The following is a 21,315-nucleotide window of genomic DNA, read 5'->3' as shown; positions in this document are numbered from 1 at the left end:
GGGCATCTCACTCCCATCTCCCGGGCGCGGGCGTGGGGCTGGCCCTAACTGCTCAGTACCTAACAGGAAACACTGATGAAGAGAGAGCAGTGTTCGGCCGTTCATTTTTGGGGGGTTGGGGGGGAGGGTGGACTATGTGCAGGTGAAATCAGCCAAACTGATACCTTGATTACACTTACTTCAAACATTTTCCCAGTTGTCGGTGAACGTTGATTTTCTTTCTATCTTTTGTTGTACGAAAAAATATTCGTCGCCTTTTTATTTGTGTTTTTTAAAAAATATATTTTTATTGATTTCAGAGAGGAAGGGAGAGGGAGAGAGAGAGAGAAACATCCGTGATGAGAGAGAATCACGGATCGGCTGCCTCCTGCACGCCCCCCACTGGGGATGGAGCCCGCAACCCGGGCATGTGCCCTGCCTGACCTGGGAATCGAACCCGGACCCTTGAGTCCGCAGGCTGATGCTCTATCCAGTGAGCAACACCAGCTAGGGATTTTTTTTTTGCATTTTTAATAGGGCTTTACACTGAGTGGCCAGATTATTATGATCTCTGAACGCATAATAATCTGGCCACTCTGTGTGTGTGTGTGTATTAGAGGCCCGGTGCATGAATTCGTGCATGGGTGGGGTCCGGCCAGCCTGGCCAGGGGGAGGGGACATGGGCGGTTGGCCGGCCTGCCTGCTGGTCGAACTCCTGGTCGAGGGACAATTAGCATATTAGCCTTTTATTCTATAGGATACACACTGAGTGGCCAGAGTATTATGTGCTCAGAGGTCATCGTCATCTGGCCACTCGCTGTGTGTTTCTGTAAAGGTGTTCCATGTCCCACAGTCATTAAATGGCTTCTCTGATCCCTAAGTCACAGAACGGCTGCTGTCCGTGTTAATCCCTGTGTCACGTCACCGTGTGTGTGTTGTGGAACCTCTTCTAGGAGCACGAATTGGGCCAAAGCCCTGGCGGGCGTGGCTTAGCAGATAGAACATCGGCCTGTGGACTGAAGGGTCCCGGGTTTGATTCCCGGTCAGGGCACATGCCCCGGGTTGCAGGCTCCATCCCCAGTGTGGGGTGTGCAGGAGGCAGCCGGTCCATGATTCTCTCTCATTATGGATGTTTCTCTCTCTCTCTCCCTCTCCCTTCCTCTCTGAATGGGTACAATCCGGACCCCACATAGGAGGCATTTTTTCTCTCCCGTGATTTGCTGGCATCATCTTTTTTTATTACTATTATTGATTTTTTTACAGAGAGGAAGGGAGAGGGAAAGAAAGTCAGAAACATCAATGAGAGAGAAACATCCATCAGCTGCCTCCTGCATACCCCCCACTGGGGATGTACCCGCAACCAAGGTACATGCCCTTGACCGGAATCGAACCCGGGACCCTTCAGTCTGCAGGCCGACGCTCTATCGACTGAGCCACACCAGCGAGGGCTCATCATTCATGTTTCTATCTCTCTCTCTCTCCCTCTCCCTTCCTCTCTGAAATCAATAAAAATAAAAATAAATAAGTAAAAGAATCGTGTTCATAGAATGGGCACAATCAGGACCCCCCCCCCCCAGGCGGCATTTTTCTCTCCCGCGATTTGCTGGCATCGTCTCAACACGTGGGTTTCCGGTACCAGATGGCTTCGGGAAGAGAACTTAACGTCACAGGTACACGGAGCCCTGAGCGCCCACGTCGGTGCCGCTGGGAGATCGTAGGACACTTCTGGCCCCGGTGCCCCCGAAACCCCACGTGGAAAACACAAAACAAGTGTCCCTAACCCCCACCCCCCACCCTCAACCCCCTGCGGTCTGGCACGGAGTCATTTTGGAAAATATAACAAAAGTGGGTTATTAGAGCCTGGCTGGTGTGGCTCAGTGGATAGAGCGTCGGCCTGTGGACCGAAGGGTCCCGGGTTCGATTCCGGTCAAGGGCATGTACCTCGGTTGCAGGCTCCTCCTCAGCCCGGGCCCTGGGCGTGGCTCATGCAGGAGGCAGCCCATCAATGTGTCTCTCTCCCATCGATGTTTCTCTCTGTCTCTCCCTCTCTCTTCCACTCTCTCTAAAAATCAATGGGAAAATATCCTTGGATGAGGGTTAACCAAAAAACAAAAAAACAAACAAAAAAAAAGTGGATTATTATAAAAATGAAAATTTTCTAAATACAAAATTGAACCCCGGGGTTTTAAAACATTTTTTTTTTACATGAAACAGACGTGAAGTCAGTTCCTCTGTCAGATCGCGGTAAAAGCTCTAACACTTGCCCTGGCTGGTGTGGCTCAGTGGCTAGAGCATCGGCCTGCGGACTGAAGGGTCCCGGGTTTGATTCCTGGTCGGGGCACATGCCTGGGTTGTGGGCTCCATCCCCAGTGTGGGGCGTGCACGAGGCAGCCGATCCGTGATTCTCTCTCATCATGGATGCTTCTCTCTCTCTCTCTCTCCCTCTCCCTTCCTCTCTGCAGTCAATAAAAATGTGTTTCGAGAAAGAGAAGAAAACCAGTAAATAGAAGATGACAGAAATGGGAAGTGAGGGGAGCTGAGGGAGCTACGTCGGGCCTCCCCGGGGGGCCCGCGGGAGTAGCCACACGCCCCTTTGGCATCGGGGACGCGTGCTCCGATGTCCTCATGGCTGAGCTATGTGGCCGCAGCGGGAGAAACCGCTACAGGAAACAGCCCTGAAAAGGGAGTAAAAATAGCCCGTGTCGGTTAGGCCATCGGCTCGTGTGCGGCTCACACAACGCCCGGACCGCGAGGGATCCCGCTGCTCCTTCTCCTCTCTCCTCCGGGTGCCGGGGCGGGCACCGGGAAGGCTTCTTTCAAGAGCCGTGTTCCCACGTTCGCCCACCGGGTTTCTCTTTCTGTGCTTTTCTGGGAGCGACACGTGTGAGTGTGCACGTGTGTGCATGTATGTGCAGCCAGGCAGGGACACGGAGACCGGGGAGCCGTCCCGGGGTGGCCTTCTGCTCTTTGGACTGTGCTCCGTGGGCGAGGCGGCCTGATACCCTGGCCCATCAACTGGGGAGCTTGTCAAACCCCGGATGCTTTTTTAAAAAAATATATACTAGAGGCCCGGTGCACGGAATTCGTGCACGGGGTGGGGGAGTGGAAGGTCCCTCAGCCCGGCCTGTACCCTCTCACAATCCGGGACCGCTGGCTCCTAACCACTCACCTGCCTGCCTGCCTGATCACCCCTAACCACTCGCCTGCCTGCCTCATTGCCCCTAACCACTCTGCCTGCCTGATCACCCCTAACCACTCTGCCTGTCTGCCTGATTGTCCCTAACTGCTTGCCTGCCTGCCTGATCACCCCTAACCACTCTGCCTGTCTGCCTGATTGTCCCTAACTGCTTGCCTGCCTGCCTGATCACCCCTAACCACTCTGCCTACCTGCCTCATCGCCCCTAACCGCCTCTGCCTGCCTGCCTGATCGCCCCTAACTGCTCGCCTCCCTGCCTGATCGCCCCTAACCACCTCTGCCTTGGCCCCCACCGCCGTGGCTTCGTCCAGAAGGATGTGCAGAATGACACCATAAGGTCGTTCGGCTGTCCAGTCTAATTAGCATATTACTCTTTTATTCTTATAGATTTTATTGATTTTTTTGCAGAGGAAGGGAGAGGGATAGAGAGTCAGAAACATCGATGAGAGAGAAACATCGATCAGCTGCCTCCTGCACACCTCCTACTGGGGATGTGCCCGTAACCAAGGTACATGCCCTTGACCGGCATCGAACCCGGGACCCTTCAGTCCGCAGGCCGACGCTCTACCCACTGAGCCACACCAGCCGGGGCAGCAGTGGACTCTTAAGGCCACAGTGCACTGCATCCCCCTGTCCGACGATGAGACCCAGGCCCCTCACAACAACACAGACCGGCACGTGCCAGTGTGGCCTTCAGCCTGGTCCGCGCGGGGCCAGGGGGCGGGGAGGCTGGTCCAGGAGCCGGTCCAGGGACGCAGGTCGTTGGGGATGTGGGAGTGAACCTGCTCATCGATGGAAATCTGCACCGTGGCCCCACAGGGTGGTTTTAAAGGAAAGAAATTTTTTGAATGATCTTTGGACCAAACAGGAATACCCAAGCAAGCCTGTGACTTTAATATCTGGGTTCTAAATCACGTGGTCACCGCCGTGGCCGGTGTGGCTCGGTGGATAGAGCGTCGGCGTGGGGACCGAAGGGTCCCGGGTTCGATTCCCGGTCACGGGCACGGACTTCAATTGCAGGCTCCTCCCCCGCCCGGGCCCTGGTCGGGGCGCGTGCAGGAGGCAACCCATCGATGTGTCTCTCTCATGTCGATGTTTCTCTCTTCTCTCTCTGTCCCTCTCCCTTCCACTCTCTCTAAGAATCAATGGGAAATTATCCTCTGGTGGGGAGTTAAAAAAAAAAAAGACGAAGAAGAATAAATGCAATGGGTTGGAATCCATCCAATTTGTTGAGTTCATAGTGATAAAAAAAAATTAAAAAGCTCCTTGAGAGAATCCTAAGGGACTGGCTGATTATTCTGAAAACTGGCAAATAAAGAAAAAGATTCAAAAGAATCAAACCTTAAAAAAAAAGAGAGAGAGAGAGAAAGAAATCCCCTTCCCAACAGCTAGCGGAGCTGCCCTGCAGGACGATGTTAACAAGGTGTGTGTGTGTGTGTGTGCATGTGTGTGAGCGTGTGTGTGCGTATGTGTGCACACACGTGCATGAGACTGTGTGCATGTGTATGCATGCGTGTGCGTGCACGGGTGCATGTGTGAGTGTGCATCTGCATGCGCGTGCGTGTGTGCACACACGTGTGTGCAAGTGTACGCAGGCGTATGCATGTGCACGTGTGTGCATGCATGTGCAAGTATGTGTGCACGTGTGCGTGTGCATGTGTGTGTGCTGTGACAGGCAGTGACCGCCGGGCAGTTCCTCCAAGCTGACCTGCAGGTGCCTCCCGTTCCCTGTCATGTGTAGCGGCTGCAGTACTGGATTCAGCCGCCAGATGGCGCCGTCGTCCCAGTCCTGGGGCATCGCTGCCCGGGCTCCTGTGCTTAGAGCTTTGGGAGAAAGGCCTTCCTGCAGTTCAAGGCCAACCTCCGCCGGCCCGGCTGTCACACGGAGGCGGGAGCCCCAGGGGGCACTCAGCAGCTCCGGTGTGACCGCCTGTGGGCAGGGATCGGAGGGGCAGACTCCCTAGGGGTGTCGGCTGGAGTGGGAGGAAGTCCAGCCGGCTGGGGCCTCACGGGGTGGAGCTGAGGGCACCCCTGAGTCTCCTTTTAATATATAAACACACACCGAGTGGCCAGATGATGATGATCCCTGAACGCATAATCATCCGGCCACTCCGTGTATATCCTATAGAATAAAAGGCTCATATGCACATTGTCCCCTCGACCAGGAGTTCGACCAGCAGGCAGGCCGGCCAACTGCCTGTGTCCCCTCCCCCTGGCCAGGCTGGCCGGACCCCACCTATGCACGAATTCATGCACTGGGCCTCATATATATATATATATATATATATATATATATATATATATATATAATATATATCACACACTGAGTGGCCAGATTATTATGCATTCAGAGGTCATTCTAATCTGGCCGCTCCGTGTGTATATACCAGAGGCCCGGTGCACAAAATCTGAGCACGAGTAGGCCTTGCTTCCCCTGGCTGCCGGCAGGCACCGGCTTCCCTCTGGCACCCGCGACCCGGGCTTCCCTCTCAGCCCCGCCTTGTCCAGAAGGTCGTCCGGAAGGACGTCCGGTCTAATGAGCATAGTACGCTTTTATTATTATAGATTTTTATTGCTTTCAGAGAGAAAGGGAGAGGGAGAGAGAGATAGAAACATCCGTGATGAGAGAGAATCACGGATCAGCTGCCTCCTGCACGCCCCACACTGGGGATCGAGCCCACAACCCTGGCCTGTGCCCTGACCGGGAATCGAACCCGGGACCCTTCCGTCCACAAGCCGGCGCTCTACCCACTGAGCCACACCGGCCAGGGCCCATTCGGTCTCTGGAACAAGGTGGCTCGGTTCCCCCGGGGGGAGTAGAGGGCTGAATAGCAGGCGGCAGGCAGGCAGGCAGGGGGGGGCATTCCTGTGAGTTCTGGCTCTTACACCCCAGGCGCCCCTCCTACCTGCCCACCCCCGCGTGGGCGAGGCCGGGGCGCGGGTGGCCATCACAGGAGCGTCCGTCGGAGACGGCCCGGCTCTGTACCCCAGGGCCAATTTCTCCGCTCGCTCCTGTCCGGGTCCGGTCAGGGTTAGGGTTACAGCATCAGAGGGCCAGGAGGCGGTTCCTGCGTCTCCACTCCAGCTTCTCCCTGGAGAGCTGCGTTGTCTGCAACCTGGAGATTGGGGGTGCAGCCTGGGGGTCCCCCTGGGGCCCAGCACACTGTCCCAGTCCCTTAGCTCTCATGGAGGTGAATCTCTGATGCCCGCCCCCCCCCCCAGTGAGCCAAGTCATGAATGCCGCCCCCCCCAGGGGTCTAGCCCCAGGCCGGATCCGAGGTCCCCGTCACACCGGGGAGGGCGTGACAGGGAGGGGGCTGTGGCCTGCAGACCCAGTGCCTCGATGATTCCCTCACTGGGGGTCAGGATTCTCCTGCAAACTGGGGGGGGGGGGGGGGAGATGGGGGGCTCATGATGTCACTGAGCGAGGCCGACGCCCATCCCACGGCCCCCGTCCAGTTCCTCCCGTTCCCACACCGGACGTGGCGGGCGGGGGCACCGGCTGGACACCGCCCCTCTGTCTGTGCCGGGCTGGCAGCCGCTGTAATTGCATCTGTCCGTTTCCTGTGGGGCTCACAGCCAGGTCAGGAGGCCGCAGGGGAGGACAGGGGTGGGGAGGCGTGAGACGGGCCTGGGGGGGTGTAGACAGCCATCAGGGTTCAAGGAGCAGAAAGGCCCACTCCGGGGCCTGGCAGGAGGGTGTGGGGCGAGCTGTCATCCTATGGGAACTGGCACCCCCGAGCCAGCACTTCCCAGGAGGCGGGGATCACAGAACGGGCCTGGGCCACCGGTCACATCAATAAAGACTATGTGGCCCGGCCGGCGTGGCTCAGGGATGGAATGTCGACCTAGGAACCAGGAGGTCACCGGTTCGATTCCCGGTCAGGGCACATGCCCAGGTTGTGGGCTCCATCCCCAGTAGAGGGCGTGCAGGAGGCAGCCATTCGTGATGCTCTCTCATCATGGATGTTTCTATCTCTCTCCCCCTCTCCCTTCCTCTCTGAAATCAGTGAAAATATATATTTTTTAAATAACAGCCCAACCCTAACTGGTGTCTCTCAGTGGATAGAGCGTCGGCCTGCGGACTGAAGGGTCCCGGGTTCTATTCCGGTCAAGGGCATGCACCTGAGTTGTGGGCACATCCACAGTTAGGGGGTGTGCAGGAGGCAGCTGATCGATGTTTCTAACTCTCTCTCCCTCTCTGTTCCTTTCTGGAAAAAAATCAATAAAGTATATTTAAAAATATATATATATTGTGAAGAGGAGGCATGTCCCGGCCGGCGTGGCTCGGGGATGGAACATTGACCTAGGAACCAGGAGGTCACGGTTCGATTCCCAGTCAGGGCACATGCCCAGGTTATGGGCTCGATCCCCAGGAGGGGGCGGGTATGCAGGAGGCAGCCGATCCATGATTCTCTCTCATCATGGATGTTTCTCTCCCTCTCCCTTCCTCCCTGAAATCGGTGAAAATATATTTTTAAAAAATAACGACCCAGCCCTAACCAGTTTGGCTCAGTGGATAGAGCGTCGGCCTGCAGACTGAAGGATTCCGGGTTCGATTCCGGTCAAGGGCATGTACCTTGGTTGCGGGCACATCCCCAGCAGAGAGTGTGCAGGAGGCAGCTGATGGATGTTTCTCTCTCATCGATGTTTCTAACTCTCTACGCTTCTCCTTTCCTCTCTAAAAAAATCAATATAATATATTTAAAAATAATAATAATAACGACCCAGAGGAGGGCTGTCTTAGTGAACAGCCGCAAACAGCCACTAGGGGGCGCTCGGTAGGCCTGGCTTCTGTCACCATTATTCCAGGTCATCACAGTCAACATGTCATTGGAACAAAAGACATCGCATAAAGGATTTGCAATTGGAAAGGTATTTTAGAGCTTTTTCCCCCTCCTGCAATGGACAATACTATATTTTCAAATACCCTTTGTTTTTATAATAGTTTAGCTTTTCATTTTTAATTTTTAAAATATATATTTTATTGATTTTTTTACAGAGAGGAAGAGAGAGGGAGAGAGAGTTAGAAACATCGATGAGCGAGAAACATCCATCAGCTGCCTCCTGCACGCCCCCTACTGGGGATGTGCCCGCAACCAAGGTACATGCCCTTGACCAGAATAGACACTGGAACCTTTCAGTTCACAGGCCGATGCTCTATCCACTGAGCCACACAGGTCAGGCCTTAATTTTTTATTTTTATTGTTTTGTGAATCCTCCCCCGAGGATATTTCTCCACTGATTTTTAGAGAGAGTGGAAGAGAGAGGGAGAGACAGAGAGAAACATCGATGGGAGAGAGACACATCGATGGGTTGCCTCCTGCACGTGCCCCGACCGGGGCCCGGGCCGGGGAGGAGCCTGCCACCGAGGCACCTGCCCTTGAGCGGACTCGAACCCGGGGCCCTCCAGGAGGGCTAGAGGTTTTTCATGAAGGTGCGAGGCCCGCTGCTGTGGCCGACAGGAGGGAGGAACAGGGAGGGGCGGCCCAGCCTTCAGAGTAAGTGGGTCCCAGGCCTGGCCACTTGGGCACCATCGGAAGCCGCTCCCTAATGGCTCTCCTGCCCAGCTGCCTTTTATGCAGAAAAATGATAATGCGTTTAGGATGCTCTCAGAGGTCCCCCGGGGGAGGTAATGTGTTTACAGGATTGTGGATGGCAGGGGAGCCGGCCGGGGAAGCAGAGGTCTCTGCCAGGCCCTCCGGGGGAGGTCACCAGGTCACGGGGGGGTGGGGGGCAGTGTCTGCAGGCCCAGCGAGCCCGCGGGGCCACCCGGACCCACGCCACCGGGCCCTGCTCTCGGGGGTCGCTCTCACACCACCCACCTGGGGGCCCTCGCGGCCACACTCGCTCAGCTGTCTGCTCTGGGCCTGTTACCTGGCGAAGGACCTTCACTTAAAATTTCCAACCAACAGCCCTGGCCGGTGTGGCCCAGTGGGTAGAGCGTGGGCCTGCGGACGGAAGAGTCCCGGGTTCGATTCCAGTCAAGGGCATATGCCTGGGTGGCGGGCTCGATCCCCAGCGGGGGATGTGCAGGAGGCAGCCGATCCATGATTCTCTCTCATCATGGATGTTTCTATCTCTCTCTCCCTCTCCCTTCCTCTCTAAAATAAATAAAATGTATTTAAAAAAAAAATTTCTAATCAACAAACAGCTTTTAAACCTACATGTTAATTCCCTACGACAGATCCAAGGTCTGCAGGATCACAGTCCTAAGACCCTCTCTCTCTCTCTTTTTTTAAAAAAATATATTTTTATTGATCTCAGAGAGGAGGGGAGAGAGAGAGAGAGAGAGAGAGAGAGAGAGAGAGAGAGAGAGAGAGAGAGATTCAAACAAAGTGAATGATGCCCAGCATGGCCATGACAGTAGAACGTATGAAATCACTGAGCCCGACCCTGGCTGGTGTGGCTCAGTGGATAGAGTGTCAGCCTGCGGACTGAAGGATCCCAGGTTCGATTCCTGGTCAGGGCACATGCCCCAGTTTGCGGGCTTGACCCCAGTGTGGGGCGTGCAGGAGGCAGCCGATCCAGGATTCTCTCTCATCATGGATGTTTCTCTCTTTTTCTCCCTCTCCCTTCCTCTCTGAATTCAATAAAAATATGTTTTTAAATAGAAAAATAAAAATAAATAAAAGAAATTGCTAAGTCCGGGCTGTCTAAGTGAATAGGAGCATCATGTGGCCCTGGAGCTCAGGGCATCTGCCCGGGTTCAAGCTGCTGGTTTTGGGGGAAATTCAACAACAAAATCACTCCTTCTCACGTCTCCACCAATGACGTTGCTATCCACATGCTTGGACAATCTATTTTTTTAAAAAAATATATTTTTTATTGATTTTTACAGAGAGGAAGAGAGAGGGATAGAGAGTTAGAAACATCGATGAGAGAGAAACATCCATCAGCTGCCTCCTGCACGCCCCCCACTGGGGACGTGCCCGCAACCAAGGTACATGCCCTTGACCGGAATCGAACCCGGGATCCTTCAGTCTGCAAGCCGACACTCTAACCACTGAGCCACACCGGCGAGGGCAGAAACAGTTTATTCCTAAGCCTCTTCCCTGAATGGCGTTTCCCAGACCCCAAACCCACCTCCAACCTTCCAACGGAAGCGTTTAGGGCCGCGGGAACCACGTGACGGGCGTGTACACACATTTGTGAGATGGGAAGGTCGGCCCCGTAAAACCCAGAGCTATGACCTTGGTGCCCCAGGCAAGGGCGCCGGGCGTGGCGGGCGGGACCGGGATGCGCCGGCGACCATCCGTGTCTCGGGATAGAATTCACTTAGCGGCGGGAAGCGGCCGGTGTCCCGGATGACGCAGGGAATGGATGTCTGTGTTCTGTAAGCTAAGCCCTCGGCCGTGCCTGTTCCAGCCTCCTGGGATTGATAACGAAATTTCACTCTTTTTTTTTTTTTTCAAACTGAAAGGGATTTGTGTGTCGGACAAACAGGTTTATCCTGCGACTCCCTCCCCCTCCCTCCTTCCCTTCCTTCTCCCACCACAACATCCCGTCCCCAGGGGGTCGGGAAAATCATAGTGTTTGCTCATTTTGACATTGGACCCTGAGTTTTTGAAAAATGTGCCACTTGTCAGCGTTTGAGGGATTCTTAGTCGTTTTACTTATAGACACATACTGGCCCCAGGCTGTGTGGCTAAGTGGATAGAGCGTCGGCCTTCGGCGCAAAGGGCTCGGGTTCGATTCCGGTCAAGGGCACGCACCTCGGCGGCAGGCTCCTCCCGAGCCCGGGCCCTGGTCAGGCGCGTGCAGGAGGCAACCCATCGATGTGTTTCTCTCACATCGATGTTTCTCTCTGTCTCTTCCACTCTCTAAAAATCAATGGAATAATACCCTCGGGTGAGGATTCACAACAACAAGAAATTATATAGACACTAGAGGCCCCGTGCACGAAATTCCTGCACTGGGGGCGGCAGGGGGGGGGGTCCCCTCAGCCTGGCCTGTGACCTCTCACAGTCTGGGAGCCCCGTGATGGATTGCCCCCCAGCAGAGGGAGGCCCCGCCCACCCTGTACAGCCCGCTGGTCGGTGGCCTGGGCCTCCCTCTTTGGGGTGATCATGGAGTCCACGGACTGATCGTCCTGCCGGCAGGTGGCCTGGGCCTCCCTCTGTGGGGCGATCATGGGGTGATGGCCGGGCCCCCGACCAATCGCATTGCACTCGCCTAGGCTGGCCTGGCGCCAGTGGGTGTCGTAGTGTGGTTGTCTGGACGGTCGTTCCGCTGTTCGGCCATTCGGTTGATTTGCATATTATGCTTTTATTATTATAGACTAGAGGCCCAGTGCACGAAATTCTTGCACGGGGGGGGGGGGGTGTATCCCTCAGCCCAGCCTGCACCCTCTCCAATCTGGGGTCCCTCTCACAATCCAGGACTGCTGGCTCCCAACTGCTCGCCTGCCTGCCTGTCTGATTGCCCCTAATCGCTTCTGCCTGCCAGCCTGATCACCCCATAACCACTCCCCTGCCAGCCTGATTGGCTCCTAACTGCTCCCCTGCTGGCCCGATTGCCCCTAACTGCCCTCCCCTGTCAGCCTGCGTTCCTCCCAACTGCCCTCTCCTGCTGGCTTGGTCGCCCACAACTGCCCTCCCCTGCAGGCCTGATCACCCACAACTGCCCTCCCCTGCTGGCCATCTTGTGGCGGTCATCTTTGACCACATGGGGGCGGCCATCTTGTGTGTTGGAGTGATGGTCAGTTTGCATATTACCTCTTTATTATATAGGACTAGAGGCCCGGTGCACAAAATTCGTGCACAGAGTGGGGGGGTGTCCCTCAGCCCAGCCTGCACCCTCTCCAATCTGGAACCCTTGGGGGATGTCTGACTGCCAATTTAGGCCTGATCCCACCTAAACAGGCAGTCAGACATCCCTCTCACAATCCAGGACCACTGGCTCCTACCCACTCACCTGCCTGCCTGACTAATGCCCCCATCTGCCCTCCCCTGCTGGCCTGATCGGCCCTAACCCCCTGCCAGCCTGATCTCGCCCCTAACTGCTCTCCCCTGCCAGCCTGATCACCCCTAACTGCCTCTGCCTTGCCCCCCCCCCCACCATGGCTTTGTCCAGAAGGAAGTCGGACATCCAGAAGATGGCCGGTCTAATTAGCATATTACGCTTCTATTATTACAGATTATTACAGATGTGCTGGCTTAAGTTAAAATCATCCAGCATATCTGAAGCCTCTAACCAGATCGAGAGAGGAAGTCCCGAGCATGCGGGAAATTTGCCCCTGGTTCCCCCGCCCTCCCTTCCTCTTGCCTGGGCCCTGGGAGCCCAAGGAGCTGGAGCCAGGGAGGTGCCAGGGAAGGGAACTGGGGTCCCCCGCCCACGGCCTCGCCTTACACCTGGGCGCCTGGCCGACTTCAGAGAGAATTTCTGACAATGAGACCGAGGAACCCATCAAGAGCCCACAGGCAAATCTGATCATGTTCAGAACCCCTCTTCCCAGTCATCATCAAAACTCCTCACCTCAATAGCTTGTAAGAGAGTGACTTTCTTTTATCAACATATAGAGGCCCGGTGCACAAAATTCATGCACGGGTAGGGTCCCTAGGCTTGGCTGGTGATCAGGGCCAATGAGCCGCCCCCTGGTGGTCAGTGCACATCATAGCGAGTGATCAAATTCCTAGTCTCCCAGTAGAACTCCCAAGGGTACAATTTGCATATTAGGCTTTTATATAGAGAGAGAATTTAATTTTTTTAAACGATAATCCCTTTGTCCAGTAATTTCACTTCTAGAAAACTAAATCTAAAGAAGCAATGTTTTGCCTGGCTCATGAGGCTCAGTGGCTGAGCGTCGACCTAGAAACCAGGAGGTCAGGGTTCGATTCCCGGTCAGGGCACATGCCCAGGTTGCAGGTTCCATCCCCAGTGTGGGGCGTGCAAGAGGCAGCCGATCTATGATTCTCTCTCATCATGGACGTTTCTCTCTCTCCCTCTCCCTTCCTCTCTGAAATCAATTTTTTTAAAAAAACTGGATAAAAGTGCATAACAACAAGTGTTTTGGCTGTGTCTCTCGCAGAGGATGTTGGCGAAGGCGGTCAGAAATCTGACATTTTCTCAACCTCTTTCTTTTAAAAAAAATATTTTAATGATTTTTTATAGAGAGGAAGAGAGAGGGATAGAGAGTTAGAAACATCAAGAAGAGAGAAACATCAATCAGCTGCCTCCTGCACACCCCCTACTGGGGATGTGCCCGCAACCAAGGTCCATGCCCTTGACCGGAATCGAACCTGGGACCCTCCAGTCTGCAGGCCGACGCTCTATCCACTGAGCCACACCAGTTGGGGCTCAGCCTCTTTCTTGAGAGCAAACGGGGGAAACCAGCTATGCTTTGCCTTGTCCCCCGGTGTTTTGTGGGCACCAGTCGTGGTCACCGGTATGTGGTGCTTTGCAAACCACAGAGCCCTGTCTGGGCCCAGAGGGTCCCAGATGTGAATCCTGGGTGACGCCTACATCACCTGGCCACGCCCACCACCTGGACGGCTAGACTCAGGCCAGTGTCTGCTGCTGCCCCCACCTTATCATTCATAGTTGTGGCAAACATTCATATTCATGAGCGACATGCATATTCATGAACAATGTGCATATGCATATTCATGAGGAGCATGCATATTCATGAGGAGCATGCATATTCATGCCTGGCCTCTGGCCTCTCCCTGCCCAGCCCCGGCTGCAGGCAGTCCTGCTCTGGGAAAAGAGGGGGAGCAGCTGGCAGCCCGTCTAGAAACTTCCTGAGCAGACCCTGCCGCCTCCTCCCGCGCCCTGCTCACCCCTAGGGATCCCCACCACCTCTCCGCTCCATGACACCCTCCAGGGCGTCCCAGCGCCCCAGAGGCACCCGGAGAAATGCCAGCCAGCACTACCTGTGCCCCGAGTCCCTGCTGCTCAGGTGAGCCGGGCAGCGTGGGGGGCACCAGGGCAGGGGTGTGGGGTTGGTGGGGGAGGCCTCGCTCCCATCTGACCTGAGGGCTGAGTCCCCATCCTGCTCAGTCAGACACCCCCTCCCCCAGGTGCCTATGCACCTGCCACGGGGGCAGCCTCCGCAGGTGCAGGTGGGGGGGGGGGGGACGTCGCTGCCTGCTTCCTAGCCAGGACCCCGGATCCCCACACCTGCACCCCCCTGGCTCCCTGCCGGCCAGGCCGCAGGCGCCCGGGGTCCCTCCCCTGAGCTCAGGCGGCGGCGGCCACAGAGAGAAGATAATAATATCTGTCTTCATAAGCCGGTGTCTGCTGGCAGGGGCTGCGGGCGGCTGGGGAGCCGGGTCTGTTCGCACTTGTTCCATATTTACAGAGTCGATGAGCCCTCCATGCACTCAGAGGGCTTGGGCAAAGCTGTTCTTCCAACAGGGAAACCCTCTAAATGGGGGGGAAGCGCAGGGATGGCTTTGTCTCCCTGGGGCCCCGGCCGGTGTGGCTCAGTGGGTAGAGTGCCGGCCTGCAGACCGAAGGGTCCCGGGTTCGATTCCGGTCAAGGGCATGCACCTCGGTGGCAGGCTCCTCCCCGGCCCGGGTCCCTGATCGGGGCACGTACGTGCAGGAGGCCACCCATGGATGTGTCTCTCTCACATCGACGTTTCTCGCTGTCTCTCCCTCTCTCTGAGAGTCAATGGGAAAATACCCTCGGGGGCGGGTTAACAAGAATAGTGATAATGACAGAATAGCTATCCCTGAGGAAACAGCCGTGGCTGAACTGCTGAACGCACCCAGGCCACCTGAGAGGGGCACTCACGGGCGCCCCCAGGTGTTCCTGGGATGGCGCGGCCGCACGTGGAGAAATGATTCTCCCAGAGAGCCGTTTCCCTGAAATGCTCGCCCACCTTCATTCCCTGAGCGCGTCTCCTGTTCGTGGAAACCGCTCCTCCTCTCCCTCCGTGAGGTCAGATTTCCAATGGATCCGAGTGGGACGGCAGCGAGGGGTGGGGTCTCTGGGGCCAGCGTTTGGTTTCTATTTTATTTTTATTTTATTTCATTGTTAGATACACACTGAGTGGCCAGATGATGATGATCTCTGAACGCATAATAATCTGGACACTCAGTGTGTGTGTACATTAGAGGCCCAGTGCATGAATTCGTGCATGGGTGGGGTCCGGCCAGCCTGGCCAGGGGGAGGGGACATGGCGGTTGGCCGGCCTGCCTGCTGGTCGAACTCCTGGTCGAGGGGACAATGTGCATATTAGCCTTTTATTCTATAGGATATACACCGAGTGGCCAGATAATCATGCGTTCAGAGATCATCATCATCTGGACACTCCGTGTATTTTTATGGATGCCAGAGAGGAAGGGAGAGGGAGAAAGAGGGAGAGAGAGAAACATCCATGATGAGAGAGAATCACGGATCGGCAGCCTCCGACACGCCCCACCCTGGGGATGTGCCCGCAACCCGGGCATGTGCCCTGACGGGGAATCGAACCCTGACCTCCTGGCTCCTGGGTGGACCCTCGGCCCCGGAGCCGGAGGCCAGGCTCTATGTGTTTTACACCAGAGTCGGGGTGAGGGTCGTCCTGTCGCTGGGACCCGCCGGCTCTTCGGGGCTGGGAGAGGCCGGGGGCCACCGAAGATGCTCTTGTCCCCTTCCTTGGCGCCTTCCGGGAATATCTCTCATCCCGGGACAGGGTGCCCTCGCCGACCCCAGCGAGGGAGGCCGTGGCTGCTAGCTGCGGGTGCTCCCCCCCTCTCTCCCCTCCTCTCTCCCCCCTCCCCCTCCCCCCTCCCTCCCTCCGGGCAGGCTGCACTGACTCCGCAGCGACCCCTGGTGGCAGGAGGGCGTTGCTGGACGCAGCCCCTGACAGCCCCCCTCCCTCCCTCCCTCCCTCCTGCAGCGGCGGGGAGGACGGCCTGCCCGCCGACGTGGGGGACAGCAGCGACCCCGAGCGGATCTTCCAGAGCCTGCAGTTCCAGAAGGACCTCATGGCCAACATCCGCTGCCGGCCCTGGGCCATGCGCCAGAAGCTGCGGGCGCTCCGGTGAGGCGGCTGTGACGGACGGACGGACGGGACACGGGGGCTCCAATGGAGGCGGGGCTCTGATGGATGGCTGGAGGCAGACCCTGTGCGATGGGCAGGCAGAGCCTCCGGGTGTCACCTCCTTTTTGTGTGTCTGGGTCCCGTGTGTGTGTGTGTGTGTGTGTGTGTGTGTGTGTGTGTGTGTGTGAGAGAGGGGGTTTATATGTATGTGTGGGGTTATGTGTGTGCAGGGGGTTATGTGTGTTTGTGTGTGTTGTCTGGGTTACGTATGTGTGTCTGGGTTATGTGTGTGTAGGTTACATGTGTGTTGGTTACATGTGTGTGAGTTACATGTATATCTGGGTTATATATGTGTGCATTTAGGTTATGTGTGTGTGTGTCTGGGTTATGTGTGTGTGTGTATCTGGGTTACGTGTGTGTGTGTCTGGGTCCCGTGTGTGTGTGTGTGTGTGTGTGTGTGTGTGTAGGTGGGTTACGTTGTGTAGCTGGGTTATATGTGTGTGCGGGTCCCGCGTGTGTGTGTGTGTGTGTGTGTGTCTGGGTTACATGTGTGTGTGTGTGTCTGGGTTACGTGTGTGTGTGTGTGTGTGTGTAGGTGGGTTACGTTGTGTAGCTGGGTTACATGTGTGTGTGTGTGTCTGGGTTACGTGTGTGTGTGTGTGTGTGTGTAGGTGGGTTACGTTGTGTAGCTGGGTTATATGTGTGTGCGGGTCCCGTGTGTGTGTGTGTGTCTGTGTGTGTGTGTGTAGGTGGGTTACGTTGTGTAGCTGGGTTATATGTGTGTGTGGGTCCCGTGTGTGTGTGTGTGTGTGTGTGTCTGGGTTACATGTGTGTGTGTGTCTGGGTTACATGTGTGTGTGTCTGGGTTACGTGTGTGTGTGTGTGTGTGTGTAGGTGGGTTATGTTGTGTAGCTGGGTTATATGTGTGTGCGGGTCCCGTGTGTGTGTGTGTGTGTGTGTGTGTGTGTGTGTGTGTAGGTGGGTTACGTTGTGTAGCTGGGTTATATGTGTGTGCGGGTCCCGTGTGTGTGTGTGTGTGTGTCTGGGTTACATGTGTGTGTGTGTCTGGGTTACATGTGTGTGTGTGTCTGGGTTACGTGTGAGTGTGTGTGTGTGTAGGTGGGTTATGTTGTGTAGCTGGGTTATATGTGTGTGCGGGTCCCGTGTGTGTGTGTGTGTGTGTGTGTGCGTAGGTGGGTTATGTTGTGTAGCTGGGTTATATGTGTGTGCGGGTCCCGTGTGTGTGTGTGTGTGTGTGTGTGTGTGTAGGTGGGTTATGTTGTGTAGCTGGGTTATATGTGTGTGCGGGTCCCGTGTGTGTGTGTGTGTGTGTGTGTGTGTGTAGGTGGGTTATGTTGTGTAGCTGGGTTATATGTGTGTGCGGGTCCCATGTGTGTGTGTGTGTGTCTGGGTTACATGTGTGTGTGTGTCTGGGTTACATGTGTGTGTGTGTCTGGGTTACGTGTGTGTGTGTGTGTGTGTAGGTGGGTTATGTTGTGTAGCTGGGTTATATGTGTGTGCGGGTCCCGTGTGTGTGTGTGTGTGTGTGTGTGTGTGTGTGTAGGTGGGTTACGTTGTGTAGCTGGGTTATATGTGTGTGCGGGTCCCGTGTGTGTGTGTGTGTGTGTGTGTGTGTGTAGGTGGGTTACGTTGTGTAGCTGGGTTATATGTGTGTGCGGGTCCCGTGTGTGTGTGTGTGTCTGGGTTACATGTGTGTGTGTGTCTGGGTTACATGTGTGTGTGTGTCTGGGTTACGTGTGTGTGTGTGTGTGTAGGTGGGTTATGTTGTGTAGCTGGGTTATATGTGTGTGCAGGTCCCGTGTGTGTGTGTGTGTGTGTGTATGTGTGTGTGTAGGTGGGTTATGTTGTGTAGCTGGGTTATATGTGTGTGCGGGTCCCGTGTGTGTGTGTGTTTGTGTGTGTGTGTGTAGGTGGGTTATGTTGTGTAGCTGGGTTATATGTGTGTGCGGGTCCCGTGTGTGTGTGTGTGTGTGTGTGTGTGTGTGTAGGTGGGTTACGTTGTGTAGCTGGGTTATATGTGTGTGCGGGTCCCGTGTGTGTGTGTGTGTGTGTGTAGGTGGGTTACATTGTGTAGCTGGGTTATATGTGTGTGCGGGTCCCGTGTGTGTGTGTGTGTGTGTGTCTGGGTTACATGTGTGTGTGTGTCTGGGTTACATGTGTGTGTGTGTCTGGGTTACGTGTGTGTGTGTGTGTGTGTGTGTAGGTGGGTTACATTGTGTAGCTGGGTTATATGTGTGTGCGGGTCCCGTGTGTGTGTGTGTGTGTGTGTGTGTGTGTGTAGGTGGGTTACGTTGTGTAGCTGGGTTATATGTGTGTGCGGGTCTCGTGTGTGTGTGTGTGTGTGTGTGTGTGTAGGTGGGTTACGTTGTGTAGCTGGGTTATATGTGTGTGCGGGTCCCCTGTGTGTGTGTGTGTGTGTGTGTGTGTGTCTGGGTTACATGTGTGTGTGTGTGTCTGGGTTATATGTGTGTGTGTGTCTGGGTCCCGTGTGTGTGTGTGTGTGTGTGTAGGTGGGTTACATTGTGTAGCTGGGTTATATGTGTGTGCGGGTCCCGTGTGTGTGTGTGTGTGTGTGTGTGTGTGTGTAGGTGGGTTACGTTGTGTAGCTGGGTTATATGTGTGTGCGGGTCCCGTGTGTGTGTGTGTGTGTGTGTGTGTGTGTAGGTGGGTTACGTTGTGTAGCTGGGTTATATGTGTGTTCGGGTCCCGTGTGTGTGTGTGTGTGTCTGGGTTACATGTGTGTGTGTGTCTGGGTTACATGTGTGTGTGTGTCTGGGTTACGTGTGTGTGTGTGTGTGTGTGTGTGTGTAGGTGGGTTATGTTGTGTAGCTGGGTTATATGTGTGTGCGGGTCCCGTGTGTGTGTGTGTGTGTGTGTGTGTGTGTGTGTGTGTAGGTGGGTTACGTTGTGTAGCTGGGTTATATGTGTGTGCGGGTCCCGTGTGTGTGTGTGTGTGTGTGTAGGTGGGTTACGTTGTGTAGCTGGGTTATATGTGTGTGCGGGTCCCGTGTGTGTGTGTGTGTGTCTGGGTTACATGTGTGTGTGTGTCTGGGTTACATGTGTGTGTGTGTCTGGGTTACGTGTGTGTGTGTGTGTGTGTAGGTGGGTTATGTTGTGTAGCTGGGTTATATGTGTGTGCGGGTCCCGTGTGTGTGTGTGTGTGTGTGTGTGTGTGTGTGTAGGTGGGTTACGTTGTGTAGCTGGGTTATATGTGTGTGCGGGTCCCGTGTGTGTGTGTGTGTGTGTGTGTGTGTGTGTGTAGGTGGGTTACGTTGTGTAGCTGGGTTATATGTGTGTGCGGGTCCCGTGTGTGTGTGTGTGTCTGTGTGTGTGTGTGTGTAGGTGGGTTATGTTGTGTAGCTGGGTTATATGTGTGTGCGGGTCCCGTGTGTGTGTGTGTGTGTGTGTGTGTGTGTCTGGGTTACATGTGTGTGTGTGTCTGGGTTACATGTGTGTGTGTGCGGGTCCCGTGTGTGTGTGTGTGTGTGTGTGTGTGTAGGTGGGTTACGTTGTGTAGCTGGGTTATATGTGTGTGCGGGTCCCGTGTGTGTGTGTGTGTGTGTCTGGGTTACATGTGTGTGTGTGTGTCTGGGTTACATGTGTGTGTGCGGGTCCCGTGTGTGTGTGTGTGTGTAGGTGGGTTACGTTGTGTAGCTGGGTTATATGTGTGTGCGGGTCCCGTGTGTGTGTGTGTGTGTGTGTGTGTAGGTGGGTTACGTTGTGTAGCTGGGTTATATGTGTGTGCGGGTCCCGTGTGTGTGTGTGTGTGTGTCTGGGTTACATGTGTGTGTGTGTCTGGGTTACATGTGTGTGTGTGTCTGGGTTACGTGTGTGTGTGTGTGTGTGTGTGTAGGTGGGTTATGTTGTGTAGCTGGGTTATATGTGTGTGCGGGTCCCGTGTGTGTGTGTGTGTGTGTGTGTGTGTGTGTGTGTATAGGTGGGTTACGTTGTGTAGCTGGGTTATATGTGTGTGCGGGTCCCGTGTGTGTGTGTGTGTGTGTGTGTGTGTAGGTGGGTTACGTTGTGTAGCTGGGTTATATGTGTGTGCGGGTCCCGTGTGTGTGTGTGTGTGTGTCTGGGTTACATGTGTGTGTGTGTCTGGGTTACATGTGTGTGTGTGCGGGTCCCGTGTGTGTGTGTGTGTGTGTGTGTGTGTGTGTGTAGGTGGGTTACGTTGTGTAGCTGGGTTATATGTGTGTGCGGGTCCCGTGTGTGTGTGTGTGTGTGTGTGTGTGTGTATCTGGGTTACGTATGTGTGCGCACACACTGGAGGGAATCGCTGGGCCCCTCTCCCCTCCCGGCTCTGGCCTCCAGCCGGGCCGGAGGGAGCAGTGAGCCGCTCACAGAGGCGCGGATCCCCGATGGACCTGCTGGGCGGTGCCCTGCCCTCCGCCCTCCCTCCCAGGGGCTGGAGGGAGCCGGCCCTGCAGCCCTGGGCCTCCTGGGAGATGCCAGCCGAGGGCGGGAAAGGTCGCGGGGTCAGACAGGGGGCCCACCACCCGCTCCGCCACCGGCTGGCTTCCCGCTTCCCTCCTGCGGCTCCTCTCTCTCACGCTGACCCCACGGGGAGGCCCCCAGACGCCGGGGAGGGGGCTGAGGTTAGAGCCGCTCACCCCTGAGCGCCTGCATTTGAAATCCCTTATCCTGCCCGGCCAGTGTGGCTCAGTGGATAGAGCGCCAGCCTGTGGACCGAAGGGTCCCGGGTTCGATTCTGGTCAAGGGCATGGACCTCGGTGGCAGGCTCCTCCCTGGCCGGGGCCGAGCAGGAGGCGACCCATCGATGTGTCTCTCTCACATCGATGTTCCTCTCTGTCTCTCCCTCTCCCTTCCACTCTCCCTAAAAGTCAATGGGGAAATATCCTCAGGTGAGAAATTTAAAAAAATAACAAAACAAAACAAAAAACACAGAGAAAGAATGCTTTGTTCCCACACGTCCGCCCCGTCACCTGGAGAAGCTACGGCAGCTGAACGCTGACCCCTGGCCCCTGACAGCGGGGACCCAGGCTCTGAGTCTGGGGCCGCGGCCCTGCCTGGGGGGCTGTCGCCCACATCTCTGAGCCTGTGGTCAGTCCCGGAATCGGCCCTGGTCCCTGGCTCCCCAGGGAGACGCTGCCCCTCGGGTCGGCTCACCCTCCTCCCAGCACT

At 55.7% G+C, this 21,315-nt stretch overlaps 1 protein-coding gene across 1 annotated transcript in view; it reads left to right on the top strand.

Annotated features, from left to right (window-relative positions):
- Window positions 1–13,986: 13,986 nt before the first annotated feature.
- Window positions 13,987–21,315, top strand: part of TMC3 (transmembrane channel like 3) — a gene marked incomplete at both ends in the record, with an annotated part of 44,531 nt that continues 37,202 nt past the window's right edge. The window contains 2 exons of the mRNA XM_079764223.1: window positions 13,987–14,075; window positions 16,006–16,149. Coding sequence (XP_079620349.1) covers window positions 13,987–14,075; window positions 16,006–16,149 — 233 coding nt within the window. The remainder of the gene's footprint in view (window positions 14,076–16,005; window positions 16,150–21,315) is intronic.

The sequence above is a fragment of the Cnephaeus nilssonii genome, assembly GCF_951640355.1.
Source record: "Cnephaeus nilssonii genome assembly, chromosome: 24".
Classification (NCBI taxonomy): Eukaryota; Metazoa; Chordata; class Mammalia; order Chiroptera; family Vespertilionidae; genus Cnephaeus; species Cnephaeus nilssonii.
The sequence above is the reverse complement of the archived record's forward strand: the minus strand, read 5'-3'. Positions and strand labels throughout refer to the sequence as shown.